The sequence below is a fragment of the Eptatretus burgeri genome, chromosome 5 (assembly GCF_056783735.1).
Source record: "Eptatretus burgeri isolate ZD-2024b chromosome 5, Ebu_testis_v1, whole genome shotgun sequence".
In the NCBI taxonomy this organism is placed as follows: Eukaryota; Metazoa; Chordata; class Myxini; order Myxiniformes; family Myxinidae; genus Eptatretus; species Eptatretus burgeri.
In genome coordinates this window covers 66,312,289-66,331,194 of record NC_140965.1, presented here as the reverse complement: position 1 = coordinate 66,331,194, position 18,906 = coordinate 66,312,289, and the positions used below count along the sequence as shown (strand labels likewise).

The following is an 18,906-nucleotide window of genomic DNA, read 5'->3' as shown; positions in this document are numbered from 1 at the left end:
TTACATGGCCCATGCCTAGGGAGATTCATTCCCCCAAAATGAGGCCCCTCCTTCACATGACCTTTGACCTCTGGCTCGAATCACACTTCCCCCACACCAAAGTGCAGGAAAATCCATGCGCCACCGATGTTCCTTCTTGTTTTTCCCTCGCGTTATCGAAATCCCTTGTTCCTTTTCCTCCGCAGAGACGGCCTTCATGAGCGGAGAGGGTTGAGATTTGGTTTGTGGAGAAGGAGATCGGTAGTTGGCGTAGCAGGGAAGGTGGTTAGGTGATTGGCGTAATTGTGGTTGGCGTTGTGGTTGAGGTGATGAGGATGGCGTGGTTTGTTGAGAGGCGCGTGTGGTTGATGTGATGGTGGTGTGGTGAAGGTGGTTGTGGTGGTTGAAATGTGGTTGGTCCAAAATAACGATAGTAAAGAAAAACAGCTATCTCAAAGATCACAGCCCTGTGACATGAATAATTCCCATTAAACAACGGTGGGGAAATCCAACTGAACACAGACTTATCGATCTAACTGAACCAAGGACCTTTATGGTGTTCTGCGAATTTCCACAGCCGTAACAATATGTATTCTTGGCAAAGATTTGAGAAGTACCTGGGATTTCAGGTCATGGTAAATAATTTGAGTCAGTTTCGTTTTTCATACATGAGCCAGTGCTCATTCGTAAATGTGGTGAATATAATCAACTGTTTGCTTGTGCATGGAAGAATGACTTTCATTCCTTTTTCCCCCCACCTTTGGAACAAGCTCCCACACTCTCTTCAATCCCATTCTTCCCTCCAGGTATTCAAAACAGCTGTTCACCACCACCTCTTATCTTCCTCCATCCAAAACCATGATCTTTTCTATTTCCGCTAATCCACCCCAAACCAACCTCCTTCAAATTCCCTGCTTTCCTTCCTGAAAGTCCCTGTCGTGTAAGGACCTGAAAGTCCCTGTAATGTGCATCTTGTTTACCCTGTGTACCCCGCCCCATCCCTCTCCCTTCCACAGATCACCTCATGTCTCGGTTCCCCACTATTTTTTTCCTTCCCTCTCCCACCCTTCTAGTCTCCTGCTCCCATTGTTGTATGTTCTGTGTGTTGGCTCTCATACGAGCCTCGACAGTGTAAACAAAACAAAAAAAGGCAAAAGACTGATAGCGAGGAATAGGTCATGTGGAGGTGGGTCGTTCGTTCAGTTTCGTTGTGCAGATCACCAATCTAAACGAAATTCACCCTGTACATTCATGAGAACACACCATTGAAATTCCTACTTGTTTCCATATGCACAAGTTGACACACTGACAGTTATTACCATTTGAAATTACCGCCGTGAAGTGGGCGTGGCGTGCTTGTAATCGCGGAGGAAATGACCAGGAAACGACCAAATGAAGATGGCGGCGCCCATGGTTGTCGTGTGATTTAGAGTGATTTTTGGTCTTTCAACAACCAAATATGCATTGTTTCATACACTTGGGCACGGAGGATGATGAGAAAGTGACGCAATTCACGGATAAGAGCTGGCGTAAGGTATGCGAGTGTGCAAAGGCTTGGTGCGACGCCACAGATAGTGAAACTATCAACAAATGCCATTTGCTGGCTGATCAAATTATGAAACTGCTGCCAATGACTGATCCTCCTGCGGATGCCGGCCGTCACCGGTTCTGCTATGCGTCGTTTTGTAACAAGGATCATATAAAACGCGCTGAAGCCAGGAAAAGGAAATCAGAAGCCAGCACTACTGCAGTTTCTGCTGGAGCCAGTGAGGTGGTGGGCGGACAAGAAGAAGAGGGGCACTCATACCACAAAATACGTAGAAAATCCCTCAGAACCTCTGTAGAAAGGGTGGCTGGCAAATCAGCTGGTGTACTGCCAAGAATTTGCATCACATGCCAGAAAAAAGACAAATTCATCCGTGTCAAAGGAAAATCTCAACGTGATCAGTTGTCCCTGGCAGAAACACAGGATGGAGGAAAGCTGAGGGAAACTGCTGAGCAGAGGAGAGATGAACGTGATGTGAGATTAATGACAACTATAAAGGATAAATAAATCACCTAAACTATGCAAGGTACTTACCCGTTTACTGGCTGGAAAGGGCTGGGCTAGAGCACTAACACCCAGACACTGATCAAGCGTGCATGGATGGCAAATGGACTGCCAAACAGCATACTCGTTATGGATTTAGTAGTGTTGCGTGTGATCAGATCATAGAGCAGACTTTAAATAGGGACAGCAAGACCAGTGGAGGCATCATTGGTTACACTCAGAAAAGCACAGCTGTGAAGAAGTGGATCCTGTCCCAACCAGCACGTGCGGAAATCGCAAGGAAATGCAAGTCAATGGCGGGTTTCCACGACGAGCCCCGAACGAGAAAGGATTTGGATGTGTCGAGCTCGAAGAAGAATGAAGCAGTGGTGGTACAAGTGATGGACACAGTACGTCAAATGATTAACCCTTTCTCCGGCGCTCACCTTGAACTCGTCAATATTAGTTCAGGTGTCATCGCACCGCCAGCCACTTCCGCGGACTTGATGAATGCGTATGTCAAGGGAGAGAATGCTGTCGTGCAATTCATGCATGATCGGCTTCTCTTGGGTGAGGTCCCATTCTTCAGACCGATTTCGAAGGCCAAATTGGCAACTTTCTCGAAGGCGCGAGGCAAGTCGGCGACTCCCCACCAGCAGACGCCGAAGGTTGTAACTGCGAATGAACGTCGTCTTTTCACACGACTGCTGTTGATTGGCGAGAAAAGCAATGTAACATTCCACGATCTGCTCGGATACCCACTGGCAAACATATCTTTCCCGCTGGCATCCGGTGATGTTTCGATTACTAAGACGGACAAAGCCAAACTCCGCAACCATATACTGAAACTGTGGTCCGATTGCCGTGTGGACGCTCGGCCTATCCAAAGTGCAACAATTGTGGATGGAATGGCCGTTATTCAGGCGATAAAGGCCGGTTCACTGCCTAACACTTTCGTCAAACTGGAAGAGATGGTGCTGAACATCATAGTGGCCAAAGCACAACATAACCAATCTTCGAGACTGGACGTGGTGTTTGATACTTACCCAAGTATCAGCATCAAGTGCCTGGAGCATGCCAGACAAGCGGGCAGGGCGGGCTATCTTCAGGTACGAACCATCTACAGACGTGATCAAGCCCTTCCAAAACAGTGGTCCAATTATCTCCTGAGCAGAGCCAACAAGGAGGCGTTGATCGAGTTCATCGTCGAATCGTGGACGAGAAACATCTCTCCATCAAAACTGGGCGACATGCTGTTGTACGTCAGTCATGCCGGCAAATGTGAGAAAATCAAGGCGTCGAATGGTGTCATGACTGTGTCATCAGTACCTGAACTTGAATGTGACCATGAGGAAGCTGACATGAAGCTCCTGTACTGCTACATGCCACTCACGCGGGACAGAATGAATAGTCGGTGCGCATAGAGAGTTTCGACACCGATGTGTTTGTGTTGGCATTGGCTCACTCGAAGTAGATTCGGGCACGAAATTTCCATCTGGTCGCAGGAGGTCCCAAGGACATTATCGTCATTGTCATTAGGAAGCTGAGTAATGCCCTGGAATGTTCTGTCTGCGATGCGTTGATAGGTTTGCACAATTTCACGGGGAGTGATACCACCAGTGCATTCCACGGTAAGGGCAAAACAAGGCCATTTGACTTGATGATGAAGGGTCCCCATCTCATCACCTGTTTCGGGAGCATTGGTCGAGAATTCACGCTCGATCAGAATATCATTCACGACCTGGAACAATTCATCTGGCCATGTACAATCAGCCGACCATGAAGAGTGTGGATGAGGCTCGCTACAAGCTATTCTGCAGCCAGTCGCTGGGAGAACAGAAGTTGCCGCCGACAAGCGACGCTCTGTTGCTGCATTGCAAAAGAGTGAAGTATCAGACTGCGATCCACCTCCGCGCGACTGAGAGGTTTATAGAAGCCCCTTCTCCTACATTTCACGGATGGGTGGAACGCAACGGAGCACTGATTGTTCACTGGCTGAGCAAACCACCAGCGCCGAAGGAACTGTTAGAGGCGACGAAATGTAATTGCAAGAAGACGAAATGCAAGACCAACCAGTGTTCTTGCCGGTCAAAAGGACTGTCCTGCGCAGAGTGCTGTGGGTGTCAAAACTGCACCAACGATTAACAGACCCGTGCAGAAATTGAACTTATGGATGATGAAAGCAGAACTGACGATGATTCCGACGACGAACTGTGAATGCGGGTGTCACACTGCTTTTGATGTGGTGATCTATTGCGAGTGGTGAGTATTCAGGTTGATTAGCATGTAATAGCAGCAGTCAAGAGCCCAGTTCAGCAACCGCTTCAGAGCAAGAAATACTGGAGTTTTAAGACAGTAATCCTCTTGTGGCGGTTCTACTTTACATCAGGCTGAGTCGCGCAGTCTCTTTGTCTTTGATTTAATCCGCAAGAGCCAATGTAACTGTCTTTAATAGGTGCTGTAACTGCCTTTAATAGCCAGTGTGACTGCCATTTCAGCAAAAAGTTGCCTTGGTCAACTTGAAGGCCTGTCTGGTCGGTCCAGACGTTTTCGGCCGGTAAAAATATGAAACTGCTTCGGTTTACGACCTTTAATTATAAACATCTTTAATAACAGAAATGAAGAACCAAGGTCAGACTGATACGTACGTCAAAGAAAACTCTTGTGAGGTCTTAAAATGATACAATATGTTTATACAGAACCCTATTCACTGTGTCAAAATCGTGCTTTAATGTTCGGTGTATCCTTTAATTGCCAAAAATGACCAATTGTGTCACATCCTCGACGTGGAAACAAGTGGGTTTGGACTCAGCGTCTAAAATTATTTAAGTATGCCAAATTTCATTCAGATTGGTGATCTGCACAACGAAAATCATTTTCTGAAGGTAATAGCGAGTACCTCCACATGGTCTCGAAGTGGGGCAGTGGGTATATGCAATAAACAAGGGAATGAATGACCAGGAAAAGAAAGGGGGTGGGGGAGAGAAAGAGGGAGGAGGAGGAGGAGGAGGAGGAGGAGGAGGAGGAGGAAGCACAGGAATCTGCAAGTAAGAGGATTGGGTTAGAATGCATTAATATAATGTGGGTGCACATCCTTTAAAACCATCACATGCACATTCTAAGTACAACCACCAGTTTTCATCATTCTGTTGAGGGATTCAGGAGTACATAGAAGGAAAACAAGCACACAAACAATGATATTAACCATGACGAGCAGTTTATCCACCCTTCGGGTGGATTTTTCATGCAAATTATTTCCCGAATTCAGAATATGCTGTATAGTATCGCAATAAAACCTAATGGATGTTTGTGTGGTGAGTGTGCTTGTGTGGCAAGTCAGGACAGAAATTTGTTCAAGTCATCCACAATGTAAGAATTACCATGTAAAGTGTAATCATCAGTAATCTATCTATCAGTAAGCATAATCAGGTAGTTTCTCCACAGCTGACTTACCATATCCTCTATAATCACCACTGGGTAGCGCTATATGGTACACATTGTGGTTCGGTTGAGGACAAACAAACACCGTGTTTTGGGGTTTCATTATACAGTGGAGATCTAGAATTACTGAACCTGCTCATGTTCCAATAGTACGCAATTCATGGATGTACTATAGTCACTTTCCAATCGGTTTTTGAAATTAAGAGACATACTCACGTTCCAATGGTACGTAATTAATCTATCTATAATTCCAGCTGTGTGTGTGTGTGTGTGTGTGTGTGTGTGTGTGTTTGTGTGTGTGTGTGTGTGTGTGTGTGTGTGTGTGTGTGTGTGTGTGTGTGTGTGTGTGTGTGTGTGTGTGTGTGTGTGTGTGTGTGTGTGTGTGTGTGTGTGTGTGTGTGTGTGTGTGTGACCGCTGTTTCTCGACAACCACTGGTCCGATATAATTTAAACTTGCCAGATATATTGCTGGGGACCTAAGGATGTGCCTTTTCAAGGTTTGATATTAATTGGACAAGTGCCTCCCAAGTTATGGCCATTTATTTACCAAACCAATGACAAGACACGTTGTTGCGTGGGCGTGGCCGATGGGGGAAGGGAAGCACAGCCGCGTTCCCCATTACGGGTTACAACGTACGGGCTTCCGGAGAGTGATGACTTCGTGTATTCTAATAATTTCTCGATTTCTTATGCGCATTTATAGATAAACACAATGCCCCAAGTTATAATCGTTTTCATATTAGACGGTGCATAAATTTCGGTAACATCAGAGTGCTGATATGCTCCGAACCAGGAAGTAAATTTTTTTTCCTCTCTTCTCTTCTTTTTTTGTTTTTCCTTGCGACGACATTGCGAAAAGGTAAAATACGTTGGCGCTAACTGAATAATTGGCCATTTTTTTTTTTTTTTTTTTTTGTATACCTTGGTCGAGGCCCATATGAGAGCGAACACACAACTCACAGCAAGGAGGCATGAGACAAGAGGGGCGGCGGGAGTGGAAGGGACAAAACATTGGGGAACAGACACAGGTGAACTGTGGAAGGGAGAGGGATGGGGATGGGACGGGGAACATGGCGAGGGGAAGATGGACATTAAAGGGACTTTCAGGAAGGAAAGCAGGAGAATTGAAGGAAGTGGGCTTGGGTGGATTATCGGGGGTAGAAAAGATCGAGGATTTGGATGGGGGAAGATAAGAGGTGGTGGTGAACAGCTGTTTTGAAAGCCTGGAGGGAAGAATGGGAAAGAATAGAGTGAGGAAGTTTATTCCAAAGGCGGGAAAAAGAGGAATGAAAGAGTGAAGATGAGCAGTGATTCGTGATTTTGGTAGTTTTACCAGAAGGGGGTTGTTGGCGGACCTTGAGCGCCCTGTGGAAATGTGGTTGGGACAAATCACAGAGAGAGCAGGGGGCAAGGCTGGAGAGGAGTCGGTAGAAGACAGAAAGACCACCGACCAACCTGCGGTGATTGAGTGAGAGGCCCAAAGACTCAGCTTCATTGCGGGAGATGCCAATGATCTTAAAAGCCCTGGTTTCGACAGCGTGAAGTCGAGAAAGGTGGGAGGCAGGAGCACCAGCCCAGAGGGGAGAGCAGTACTCCATCAGGCTACGGACAAAAGCTTTGTAAGTGGTCAGGAGCTCAAGAGGGCCGAGGAAGGACTTTGCACGACGGAGGATTCCCAGTCGGCGACTGGCTTTTGAGGCAAGGTTGGAAATGTGACTTTCCCAGGAAAGGTCATAGCAGATAGTGAGACCCAGAAGCTTGAAAGAAAAGACTTCTTCCAGAGGATTGTTGAGAAAGTGGATGGGGGGTTTTGTAAACGGTCCTTTCGAAGAGACATAGTGAGAGTGTGAGATTTGTCTGGATTGAAAGACATGTTCCACGTGTTGGACCAGTTTGTGATTTTATCCAGATCTGCAGTGAGCGAAGAAGCTGCTGCTTGCCGGTCTGAGGGATGACAGATGGTACGGCAGAGGGTGGAGTCATCGGCAAAGAGAAATAGAGGATTTTCCAGAGAGTCCGAGAGATCATTGATGAAAACCAGAAAAAGAACAGGGCCCAGAACGCTACCTTGAGGAACTCCAGCCTGCACAGGAAGAGGGGATGAAAGAACTCCATTTAGGGCCACACGTTGACTGCGACAGGAGAGGAAGTCTGCGAGCCATGAGTGGAGATGGCCTTGAATACCATGGGAAGAGTTTGGTGAGTAGGGCAGGGTGCCAGACTGTGTCAAAAGCACGTGATATGTCCAGGGATACGGCTCGGATTTCCTGTCTGGCATTGAGGACCTCCATCCATTGATGGGAGAGCAGTAGCAGCATATCTAGGGTAGAGTGACCTGGTCTGAAACCAAATTGATGATTGGAAATCAAGCCATTGGAGAAGAGGAAGGATTTCATGTCTGAAGCGATGATGGATTCCATAACCTTGCTGATGATTGGAAGAAGGCTGATTGGTCTATAGTTACAGGGATCTGTTTTTGCACCTTTTTATGCAGGGCAGTGATGTTAGCAGATTTCCAAGCAGATGGCAGATGACCTTGGGAAAATGAGAGGGTGAATAGAACAGAGAGAGGGTGAGCAAGAGCAGAAGAGCAGGCTTTGAGGACACGTGGGCTGATGCCGTCTGGACCGGTTGCAGAATCTGACTCGAGGTTTGAAAGCAAGCTCTCCACCTTGTCAGGAGAAAAGGATACAGAGTCCAGGGACAGTTGGGTGCGACTGGGTAAAGTGGGTAGAGATAGTGATGGGTTTGGGACACAAGATTTAGCTGCAAACACCGAGTTTAGACATTCAGCTTTATCACGTGTGGAATCAGCAGTGCGGCCATTTGAGGTAAGGGAGGGGATGGAGGGGGAACATACACCAGAAACAGATTTGATTAAACGCCACCAGGATTTTGAGGAGGGAGAGAGGTTTGAGAGTTCAGACTTGAGATGAGAAAGATGTTGTTTTCTGGCTCTCCTGAGGGTAGCTACACACTTGTTCCGAGCTTTGTGGAAAGAACTGAGATTGCCCTCAGTTGGGTTTGCTTTCCATGAGGCAAAGGCAAGTTGTTTCAGGACAACTGCCTCGCCACAAGCTTCAGTAAACCAAGGGCGGGAGGAAGGGTAAGACAACTGAACACGAGAGGGGATAAATCTGTGCATGAGGGAGAGCAAGTTTCTTTGAAAGAATTCCCAGGATGAGTTGATGTTTGAGAAAGTAGTGATAGGAGACCAGTCTGTAAGTTTGATGGCTGCTCGGAGACCCTGCCAGTCGGCTTGAGTGAAATGCCAGACTCGACGGCGGTGAGGTGGTTCTCTGATAACAGCCAGAGAGATGTCTACTTTAACAAGGACGTGGTCAGAAGAACCAATTGGAGCGAAGGAAGAGCAGCAGATATTGTCAGGGAAATTTGTCAAAATCAGATCCAGAAGAGATGGAGTACCATTGGTTGAGATCCGGGTCGGGAAGTTGACCGATTGAGTCAGTCCCAATGAGTCACAGAAAGCTTTTGCTGATGTCCCATGGCAGGTGAGAGAGGTACCCACACCTAGCCAACTGGCGTGATGACAATTGAAGTCGCCACATAAGAGGAAGAGAGAGTTTGGATGAGAAGATAGAAGATGGTCCATGTTTTCGGAGAGTGAGGTGTAGATGGAGTCATCACTGTTCGGTGGACGGTACAGTACACATATAAACATGAGGTGGGAGTGGAGGGGAAGCCGAAGCCAGAGGTATTCCTGGGGGTGTGGGGGAGTGAGAGCAGTGCAGGGAGAGTGAGGAATAGAGTCTTTGATGAAGAGAGCAACACCTCCACCAGGACGAGGCTCAGGTCTGTCATACCGTAAGAGGGAGTAACCAGGGAGAGATACTTGGGAGTCAGACACGTCTTGGGAGAGGAAAGTTTCTGTTAGGCAGATAATGTCTGGTTTGTCAGTGGCAACCTGCATGGAAAGATCTGAAAGGTTTGAGCGAAGGCCCCGGATATTTGAGGTCCACACTTTTAATGAAGAGGTAGGGGAGGAGGCTTTGGGTGCAGGAGGTGGAGGGGCGGGGGAGGGTAGGACGAGGGACGAGGGGGAGGTAAGGAGGGTTGCTGAAGGAGTGTGGGGTATTGCAGAATAGCGAGGGAGGGGGCCGAATGAGGAGGAGAAAAGGCTCTGTGGTGCTGGGAGAGAGGGGGGACAAGAGACAAGGAAGATGGCAGTTGAGTATTTGAGGAGGTGGAGTGAAGAGATGGAGGTGAGAGGGCAGTGGAGGGAGGCAGGTTGGTGGATGAGAGGGGGGCAACTTAGAGAAGGAAGAGTGAGGGGGATGAAAGGTGGGAGAAAGGTGAGGGGGAATTTTTGAAAGAGGTGAGAGGGAGGCTTGGAGGGAGAAGAGTGGGATGGTTGCTTTGAGAGTGAGAGTGAGGGGTGAGGGGGTGAGTTGGCACTGAAGTTGGAAAAAAGAATGGTTGATGGAAAGCGAGCATCCATGGCAAACTGTGGTTTTTAAAAGTTTTAGGTCAGAGATGCGATTTAACACAATTCTTGATGGATGCAATGAAGGCGAATTCAGAGCATGGAGAGAAGAAGCGCTGTAATAGTTGGATTTTTTAGGCAAGGAATGAAGGAGAGGTCGAAATGAAAGCAGTCTGTTGAAATAGCAGAAGAGTAGTGCATTGTGAAACAGTAAAGAGTACCACATGTGTGAGAGAGGAAGATGAAGCATTATAAGATCGTTTTTGTTGTTAATATTAATGTATGAGAGAGTTCAACAGATTAGGTCATGGAAATGTAAAAAAAAAAAAGAAATCGAGGAAGACGAGGAGGAAGTTAAGAGGAAGAAGAAGTAGCAGAATCGGGAGAAGGTGAGCGTGTTGTTGTTGTTGTTGTTGTTGGGTATATATATATATATTTTTTTTTTTGAGATAAGAAAGAGATTAGTTGGGAGAATGGGGGATGTTTGGAAAGTGGGGAGGATGAAAATTGAAGGTAATGGGGAGGATAGAAATTGAAGGTAATGGGGAGAAAAAACAAACAAACAAACAAAAAAAAACGATCGAACACCAAGTGGAACCGGTAGGCCTCAAGCCTAGGACTAGGCCTCAAACACCAGGTAAGAACGTCGACATAAATACTCACAAAATAGCACGATTTTTGAAACAAAACCGAACTAGGAACACACATTAACATGTAGGTGAGAAAATTAAACAGTTAAAACGGGACAAATAACAACCGGAACTTAACTTTGAGAATGTCAGCAGGGAGCCCCGAAGGAGACCTCTTGCCGCTCAAAACCGGAACCGGAAGTGATCGATTTCTTATGCGCATTTATAGATAAACACAATGCCCCAAGTTATAATCGTTTTCATATTAGACGGTGCATAAATTTCGGTAACATCAGAGTGCTGATATGCTCCGAACCAGGAAGTAAATTTTTTTTTCCTCTCTTCTCTTCTTTTTTTGTTTTTCCTTGCGACGACATTGTGAAAAGGTAAAATACGTTGGCGCTAACTGAATAATTGGCCATTAAAACCAAGATTGCGAATAATCATAACTGTGATATGTGAACTTCCGGGCCACGCATGTACGGGCACGCGAGAGCGAAGAAACGGCCTGTGTGGTTGTTGTTTCTTGCTCGCGGTTGAATTTTTTTTCTTCTTACGGGCATGTACTAGTAGATGTAATGGACAGACAGGACGGCCTTGAGGTATGCACACTGGCCTCGAAGCTGTTGAGCCTGGGTTTGAATTCTGACCCAACTTGAAACTGTCAACCTGGTGTTTCCCAGGCAGGGTGATTAATTAATGTGTGTGCCATCTCTCGGATCGACATTAAATGGACATCTCGTCTGCGAGCATTCGTTGGTGGATGTTAAAGATCCCATGGTGTCCTTCACGAAGAGTAGACGAGCTATCGCCAGCACCGAGCCAAATTCCAAATTCCTGCCCTAACCAGCAGAGAGCATTGCATAAGTGGTACAGCCATGCCCTTAGACAATGATGTTACCCACAGCCTTGTGTTGCATTTGAATGAAAAATAGATGTACTCATGTTCCAATGTTTTTTTTTTTGTATACATAGTCAAGGCTCATGAAAGAGCGAGTACTGGGACGCTGAACAAATCAGGATACAACAGGACAAAAAGGGGGGGGGGGAAAGAACACAAACAGAGTTGAATACCAAGATAGACACCCTTTTTTGTATAAATTGTCGAGGCTCGTGTGAGAGCTAACACACAATGCACAAAAAGGGGGGGGGGGAGAGACAAGAGGGGTGAGAGAAGGAAGAACAAAACAGTGGGGAACAGAGACATTAGGAGATCTGTGGAAGGGAGAGGGATGGGACGGGGTACACAGGGTATGCAAGATGGACATGACAGGGACTTTCAGGAAGGAAAGCAGGGAATTTGAAGAAGGTGGGTTTGGGGTGGATTAATGGGGGTAGAAAAGAACGTGGTTTTGGATGGGGGTTAGAGAGGTGATGGTGAACAGCCATTTTGAAGGCCTGGAGGGAAGAATGGGATTGAAGAGAGTGTGGGGGTTTATTCCAAAGATGGGGAAAAAAGAGGAATGAAAGTGATGGTGAGCAGCGATTCGTGATTTTGGTAGTTTTACCAGAAGGGGGTTGCTGACGGACCTTGAGTGCCCCGCAGAAATATGGGTGGGATATATCGCAGCAGAGCGGGGGGGGGGAGACTGGAGAGGAGATGGGAGAAGACAGAAAGACCACAGACCTGCCTGCAGTGAGAGAGTAAGAGGCCTAAAGACTCAGCCTCACTGCAGGAGATACCAATGATCCTAAATGACTTGGTTCCCACAGCATGAAGCCAAGAAAGGTGAAAGGCAGGAGCAGCAGCCCAGAAGGGAGAGCAGTATTCCATCAGGCTGTGGACGAAAGCTTTGTATGTGGTCAGGAGCTCAGGTGGGCCGAGGAAGAACTTTGCACAACGGAGGATTCCCAGTCGACGACTGGCTTTGGAGGCCAGGTTGGATATGTGGCTTTCCCAGGAAAGATCATGGCAGATAGTGAGACCCGGAAGCTTAAAAGAAAGGACTTCTTCCAGAGGATTGTTGAGAAAGTGGATGGTGTTTTTCTAAATGGTCCTTTCAGAGAGACATAGTGAGAGTGTGGGATTTGTCAGGATTAAAAGACATGCTTCACGTGTTGGACCATTTTTTGATTTTATCCAGATATGCAGAGAGCAAAGAATTTACTGCTTGCCGGTCTGAGGGATGACAGATGGTACGACAGAGGGTGGAGTCAGCAGCAAAGAGAAAAAGAGGATTTTCCAGAGAGTCGGAGAGATCATTGATAAAAACCAGAAAAAGAACAGGGCCCAGAATGCTGCTTTGAGGAACTCCAGCCTGGACAGGAAAAAGGGATGAGAGAACTCTGGGCCACACGATGGCTGCGACAGGAGAGGAAGTCTGCGAGCCATAAGTGGAGATGGCTTTGGATACCATGGGAAGAGAGTTTGGTGAGAAGGGCAGGGTGTCAGACAGTGTCAAAAGCACGCAATACGTCTTGGGATATGGCTCCGATTTCACGTCTGGCATCGAGTACCTCCATCCATTGTTGGGAGAGCAGAAGCAGCATATCTACGGTAGAGTGACCTGTTCTGAAACCAAACTGACGATCGGAAATCAAGCCATTGGAAAAGAGGAAGGATTTAATTTCTGAAGCGATGATGGATTCCATCACCTTGCTGATGATTGGGAGAAGGCAGATTGGTCTGTAGTTACGGGGATCTGTGTTTGCACCTTTGTTATGCAGAGCGGTAATGTTTGCCGATTTCCAAGCAGATGGCAGATGACCTTGAGCAACTGAGAGGGTGAATAGAATGGAGAGAGGGTGAGCAAGAGCAGAGGAGCAGGTTTATAGGACACGTGGGCTGATGCCGTCTAGACCGGTTGCAGAATCTGAGTCGAGGTTTGACAGCAAGCTCTCAACCTTGTCAGAAGAAAAGGACACAGAGTCCAGGAACAGCTGAGTGTGACTGGGTAAGGTGGGTGCAGAAAGCAATGGGTTTCGGACACAAGATTTAGATGCAAACATCGAGTTTAGGCATTCAGCCTTTTCACGTGCGGTGTCAGCAGTGCGGCCATTTGAGGTAAGGGAGGGGATGGAGGGGGAACCTACACCAGAAACAGATTGTAGCTCTCTCAACGTTGCCATAAACCTCTTTGTGGCCTCTGTGATCAGCCTCCTTCTTGCTTGGTCATCCAGTTTGGAGGGACCGCCTGATATAGGCAGTGTCTAGGTGATACTACACGCCTTCCACTCCATAATGAGCGTCTTAACTGTGTTCCAAGGGACATTCAAGGCTTTTGCAATATTTTTTATACCATCCCCTGATCTGTGCCTTTCCACAACTCTATCCCGGAGGTCTGTTGAAAGCTCCTTGGTGATCATGGTTGAGATTTTGCTGTGAAATACATGATCCAGTAGAGGAAATCTACAGGAACAGCTGATTTTATCCTGCAATATTCAGAATCACTACAATTTAACACAGGTGGAGACCAATTAACTTGGTGTGTGATTTTGAAGGTGATTGGTTACACCTGAGCTAATTTACAATTGCTATAAGGGGGTGGAAACTTATCCAGCCAAGATATTCTAATGTTGTATTTTTAATTAATTTTCTAAAATTTGCAGATTTTGTTTTTCACTTGAAAGTTGTGTTACGATGTGTAAGTGAAGGTGGAAAATGTCTGATTAAATTTTGAAAGGGGGTGTTCATTCCATAGATGCAGTTCACACACACACACACACACACACACACACACACACACACACACACACACACACACACACACACACACACACACACACACACACACACACACACACACACACACACACACACACACAAAAAACGTGATGTGTGCTAGTCTCCTCCATAACTATAAAACCTAGCAGCCTGAAACTTTGCATGCATACTAAGAAAACTCCAAGGATAAGCAAGAGTGAAAATTGGGTGTTTGGGTTAATTAAAACACCCCTTTGAAGATAATTTTGGGGGGTGCTCATCACAAAAAAAAAACCAAAATAAGCCTTACCAAGATGGCGGCACACCATCTTGGTCAGCCCTCTGTGGTTACTGGAGTCTTCATGGCCATTTTGTTCGGCCTATTCAAGCACGCCTCAATTTGGAAACACGATCTACTCTCACAGACTAATTAAAGTATATAATCGAAATATTACATCGGATTTGAGAATCGGATCTGGTGAACAAAATAAGTGTCAAAATCTGGAGTGAAATCCAAAATTTTTAACAAAGTCGCGATTTTTATAACTTGGTGTATTTATTTAAACAAAGCATTAAACTTAACTTTCTCTACTGTTCAGACGATTATATTGAGTGAAAAACAAATTATGGAATGTGCAGAAAGTGTAAAAATCGTATCACTGCATGCTGCTCTTCTTTGGTGCAAACGGACAGCTGAGTGGTCATGTTAACTCCCTTATGACGACACAAATACTGACTGCTCAAGGTTGAAACTGCTTCACGATGGCGCAGACAGTTCATGCTTGTACCTGCAAGTACAATAAGAAATGTAGTCAACAACAGTTTTTTTATAAATCATTGCGGATACTTCGACTCATCCTCGTACCTTTTTGTTGATTTATTTAAACAAGAAACTTCAGCAATCTCAACAGTTAGTGACTATTATGCTGTCAAAGGACATTCCTGGCAAACTCCCTAAATATTCCACACACTATTGGGAATTCATTATCTTACAAAAGCTCGGCAAAACCAGGTTATCTATTTGTGTGTATCTGTTATATCATTTGAGAAGTGTCTATTTTTGTGTTTGTCTGATTGTTTGACTTGTATGCATTCCTAAACCACTGGATGGAATGAGCTGAAAACTCAGGGTGTGGTTTTAGGTGGGAAAAGTCAACGATAGCTCCCAGGGTTCATAGTTGGGGGAAGGAGAGGGGAGGGGATCGTGGGAGATGCCAATTCTCTCCATGCAAGGGTCTTGTAAGTCCATTATGGCCAATGTGAAGGCTTTCATACCACTTGGCCAATATCTCCAGTGATAAGTGCATTAACTTATGGTGGAAGAAAATCATTTATAATCACTCAAAACCCAGCCACAACAGCATGCTACCAATTGTTAAGAGCAATATGTGGGCCAAGTGGGGGAATCATGCAAATAGACAAAGGAAAGCATTAATTCATAGAAATAAAAACATGTCCTCCTATGATCATGAAAGTGCAACATCTCATTCTTCACATCCTGCTGCGAATCGACCAAACAGATCTTTCTGCTGTACAAACCCCATTTAAAGTGTCCACAGAGTACAAGGGGACCGAATGACGAAAATTTATGGGCATTGTGCAAACTCAGACCTCCTAGTAACCAGTGTCCATTCAAAATATTTCAGCAGAGATTCAGGACCATCTGGCTCAAAACAAATCTGCATCTCTCCGCTTGAAGTGGAAAAAATTTTTTTTCTAAAATTTCCATTGTTTTGTGCCAAGTTTTACAGCGCACCCTACAGTATCATGTTCAAAATGATGAAACATATCCATTGGTAGATATTCTGCCACTGGCTATTCGATATGTCGCTCCACATTGAAAATTTCAAATCGATAGTTTTAACTTGCATTTTGAAAAAGGTGAGAAACCTGCAAGGTGGATGATGCATCCATTGGGACAATGGCCACACAGCAAGGCCATATAGGCTCAGTATCCAGACATTTGGATAAAAGCATTAGCTGGGAAACAAAGGAAAAACTACAGGAAAACTATTTTTACAATAAATATGATGTACACAAAATGGATGGATAGATTCCACTTTCCCAAATCAAATGACATTAGATTCATACAATTCAGCTTGGTCGCTGTCCACTCTCTTCACGATTCAAAATGACAAATAATGACTGCAGTAATAATAATATTAATAATAATAACAATAAAAACAACAATTTATATCACAATATGATCGGGAGTTGACCTTGTGTGCACAACTCCTTTGGCACCTTGCTGTCCAGCTACGTTCCCTCGGTGGTCTCATGGACTTCAAAGCAAGTCACGTTAGCGATCAACAGTTTTGAACTTTCCCCAACTTGGTGAAGGTGTGCTAAAAGCCGGATAAGGTAAAAAGCTGTCCCTTTCGCCAGGAAAAAGTGGCTATGTTGTTGCCTCAAAGCTAAAGTTTTGTAGTTGTCATTGTTTCAACTGTATTCAATGTTTTTGTAGTTGTCATTGTTTCAAAGATCCTATGACAAAAAAAAAAAAATTATACATGTATATATATATATATATATATATATATATATATATATATATATACATATATACATATATACATATATACATATATACATATATACATATATATATACATATACATATACATATACATATACATATATATATATATATATATATATATATATATATATATATATATATATATATATATATATATATATGTATATATATATATACATATATATATATATATATATATATATATATATATATATATATCTATATATATATATAGTAGACTAGGCGTAAGTCGGCAGCGTGTAACTCGTCACTTCGCCTAAGTCGGCAGCGTCAAAAACTCCCGAATTTATCTCATGTTAAGTCCCTATGAATAAAGGGTCATCCCTCTGTAAGTCGCCATCTCTAAGTCGTCACTTCGTCTAAGTCGTCAGATGTTGTCCGTTCCCACGTAATGGAAACTCAAGTAAATTACCACTCCTAACTCGTCACATGGAACTGCTGCCTCGTGAGAATCCCGATTTCATGGAATCGTGATGCTCGCTCATTGGTTTACACCACCAGTGATAGGCTATTTATAACTGCGTACACACGTTGATCGCACTGCAGGCAGGACAATGGCGACTAAGCGTAAGCTTACAACTAAAACCTACCAAGAAAAATACGACATTATCCAGTTTTGCAAGGCAAACCCACTGATGAAGAAAACAGCCATAGCTGAGAAGTTGGACATCAAACGGCAGACATTGAACGATATCTTGAAGAATAAGGGCACGATGTTTGGACAAGTGGAGAAGATCGCGTGGCCGGTGGTAAATGTGAAACGCGTGAAATGTGTGTCCTTTGAAGATGTCGATGACGCGCTCATCATCTGGTTTCGGCAAAATTCGGCTCAGCCAAATATTCGGTTGGATGGTGAAATGTTGCTGCTGAAGGCACGTAAATTCGCTGCGGACCTCGGGCATGATGATGCCGAGACCTTGCCGATGCACTGGATAGACAGATTCAAAGTGAGGTGGGAAATCGGCAAGGTCAAGAAGTGTGGCGAATCAGGCAGCGTGGATTCGGCAGTGGTGCACAACTGGAAGGATGGCAAATTGAAAGACATCTTGGAAAGGTATCAGCCTCGGGACGTGTACAATGCCGATGAGACTGGGCTTTTCTGGCAGATGCCGCCAGAAAAGTCTCTGGGGTTCGTTGGTCAATCCCATCATGGTGATAAGCAGGCAAAGTTGTTGTCTTACAGTTGTTCATTATGTTTACTTTTGATAAACCGATTCATGAATTCCATCTTTGCTTGATCACTTTCCAACTCACCAATGAACCCCCACCTATGCCCCGAGGATTGTGTTTTCCTTTTGGTACAATAGCCGGCTCTCACACATACGTGTCCAGGCCACGCACGACTTCATCCTTCACCCCACAGTCATCATGAATGTTCGCATACGCGTAAGTCGTCACATTTCTAAGTCGTCACTTTTTTCTCGGTCCCGATGGTGACGACTTACGCCTAGTCTACTGTATATATATATATATATATATATATATATATATATATATATATATATATATATATATATATATATATATATATATATATATAAATATAAATATAAATATAAACATAAACATAAATAAATATAAATATAAATATAAATACATAAATATATATAAATATAAATATATATATAAATATATATATAAATATATATATATATATAAATATTAATATATATATATATATATATATATATATATATATATATATATATAAAAATATATATAAATATATATATATATATATATATAAAAATATATATATAAATATATATATATATATATATATATATATATATATATATATATATATATATATATATATATATATATATATAAATATATATATATAAATATATATATATATATATATATATATATATATATAAATATATATATAAATATATATATAAATATATATATAAATATATATATATATATATATAAATATATAAATATATATATAAATATATATATATATATATATATATATATATATATATATATATATATATATGTATTGCCCGAAAAAATGTACTCTCTTTAAATGATAATAAATGCGTTGTTTATTGACTTAGAAACAAGATTAATGGTTAAATGGATAAATGCGCGTTTACAAATGTTCAAACTGACGACCATCACGTTCCAAACACAGCTAATAACGCGGACCAAAGGATTCAACAGCGT

General features: G+C 43.7%; 1 protein-coding gene across 10 annotated transcripts in view; it reads right to left on the bottom strand.

The window, feature by feature from the left end:
- The window catches only part of LOC147026600 (ras-specific guanine nucleotide-releasing factor RalGPS1-like), a 278,462-nt gene that overhangs the window by 59,575 nt on the left and 199,981 nt on the right, over positions 1-18,906 (bottom strand). For 8 of the 10 annotated variants that reach the window (XM_085882173.1, XM_085882179.1, XM_085882171.1 and 5 more), the window contains one exon: positions 14,903-14,953. The exons of the other annotated variants lie outside the window; for them this stretch is intronic. In XM_085882173.1, the coding sequence (XP_085738299.1) occupies positions 14,903-14,953 (51 nt within the window). The remainder of the gene's footprint in view (positions 1-14,902; positions 14,954-18,906) is intronic. 10 annotated transcript variants of the gene reach the window in all.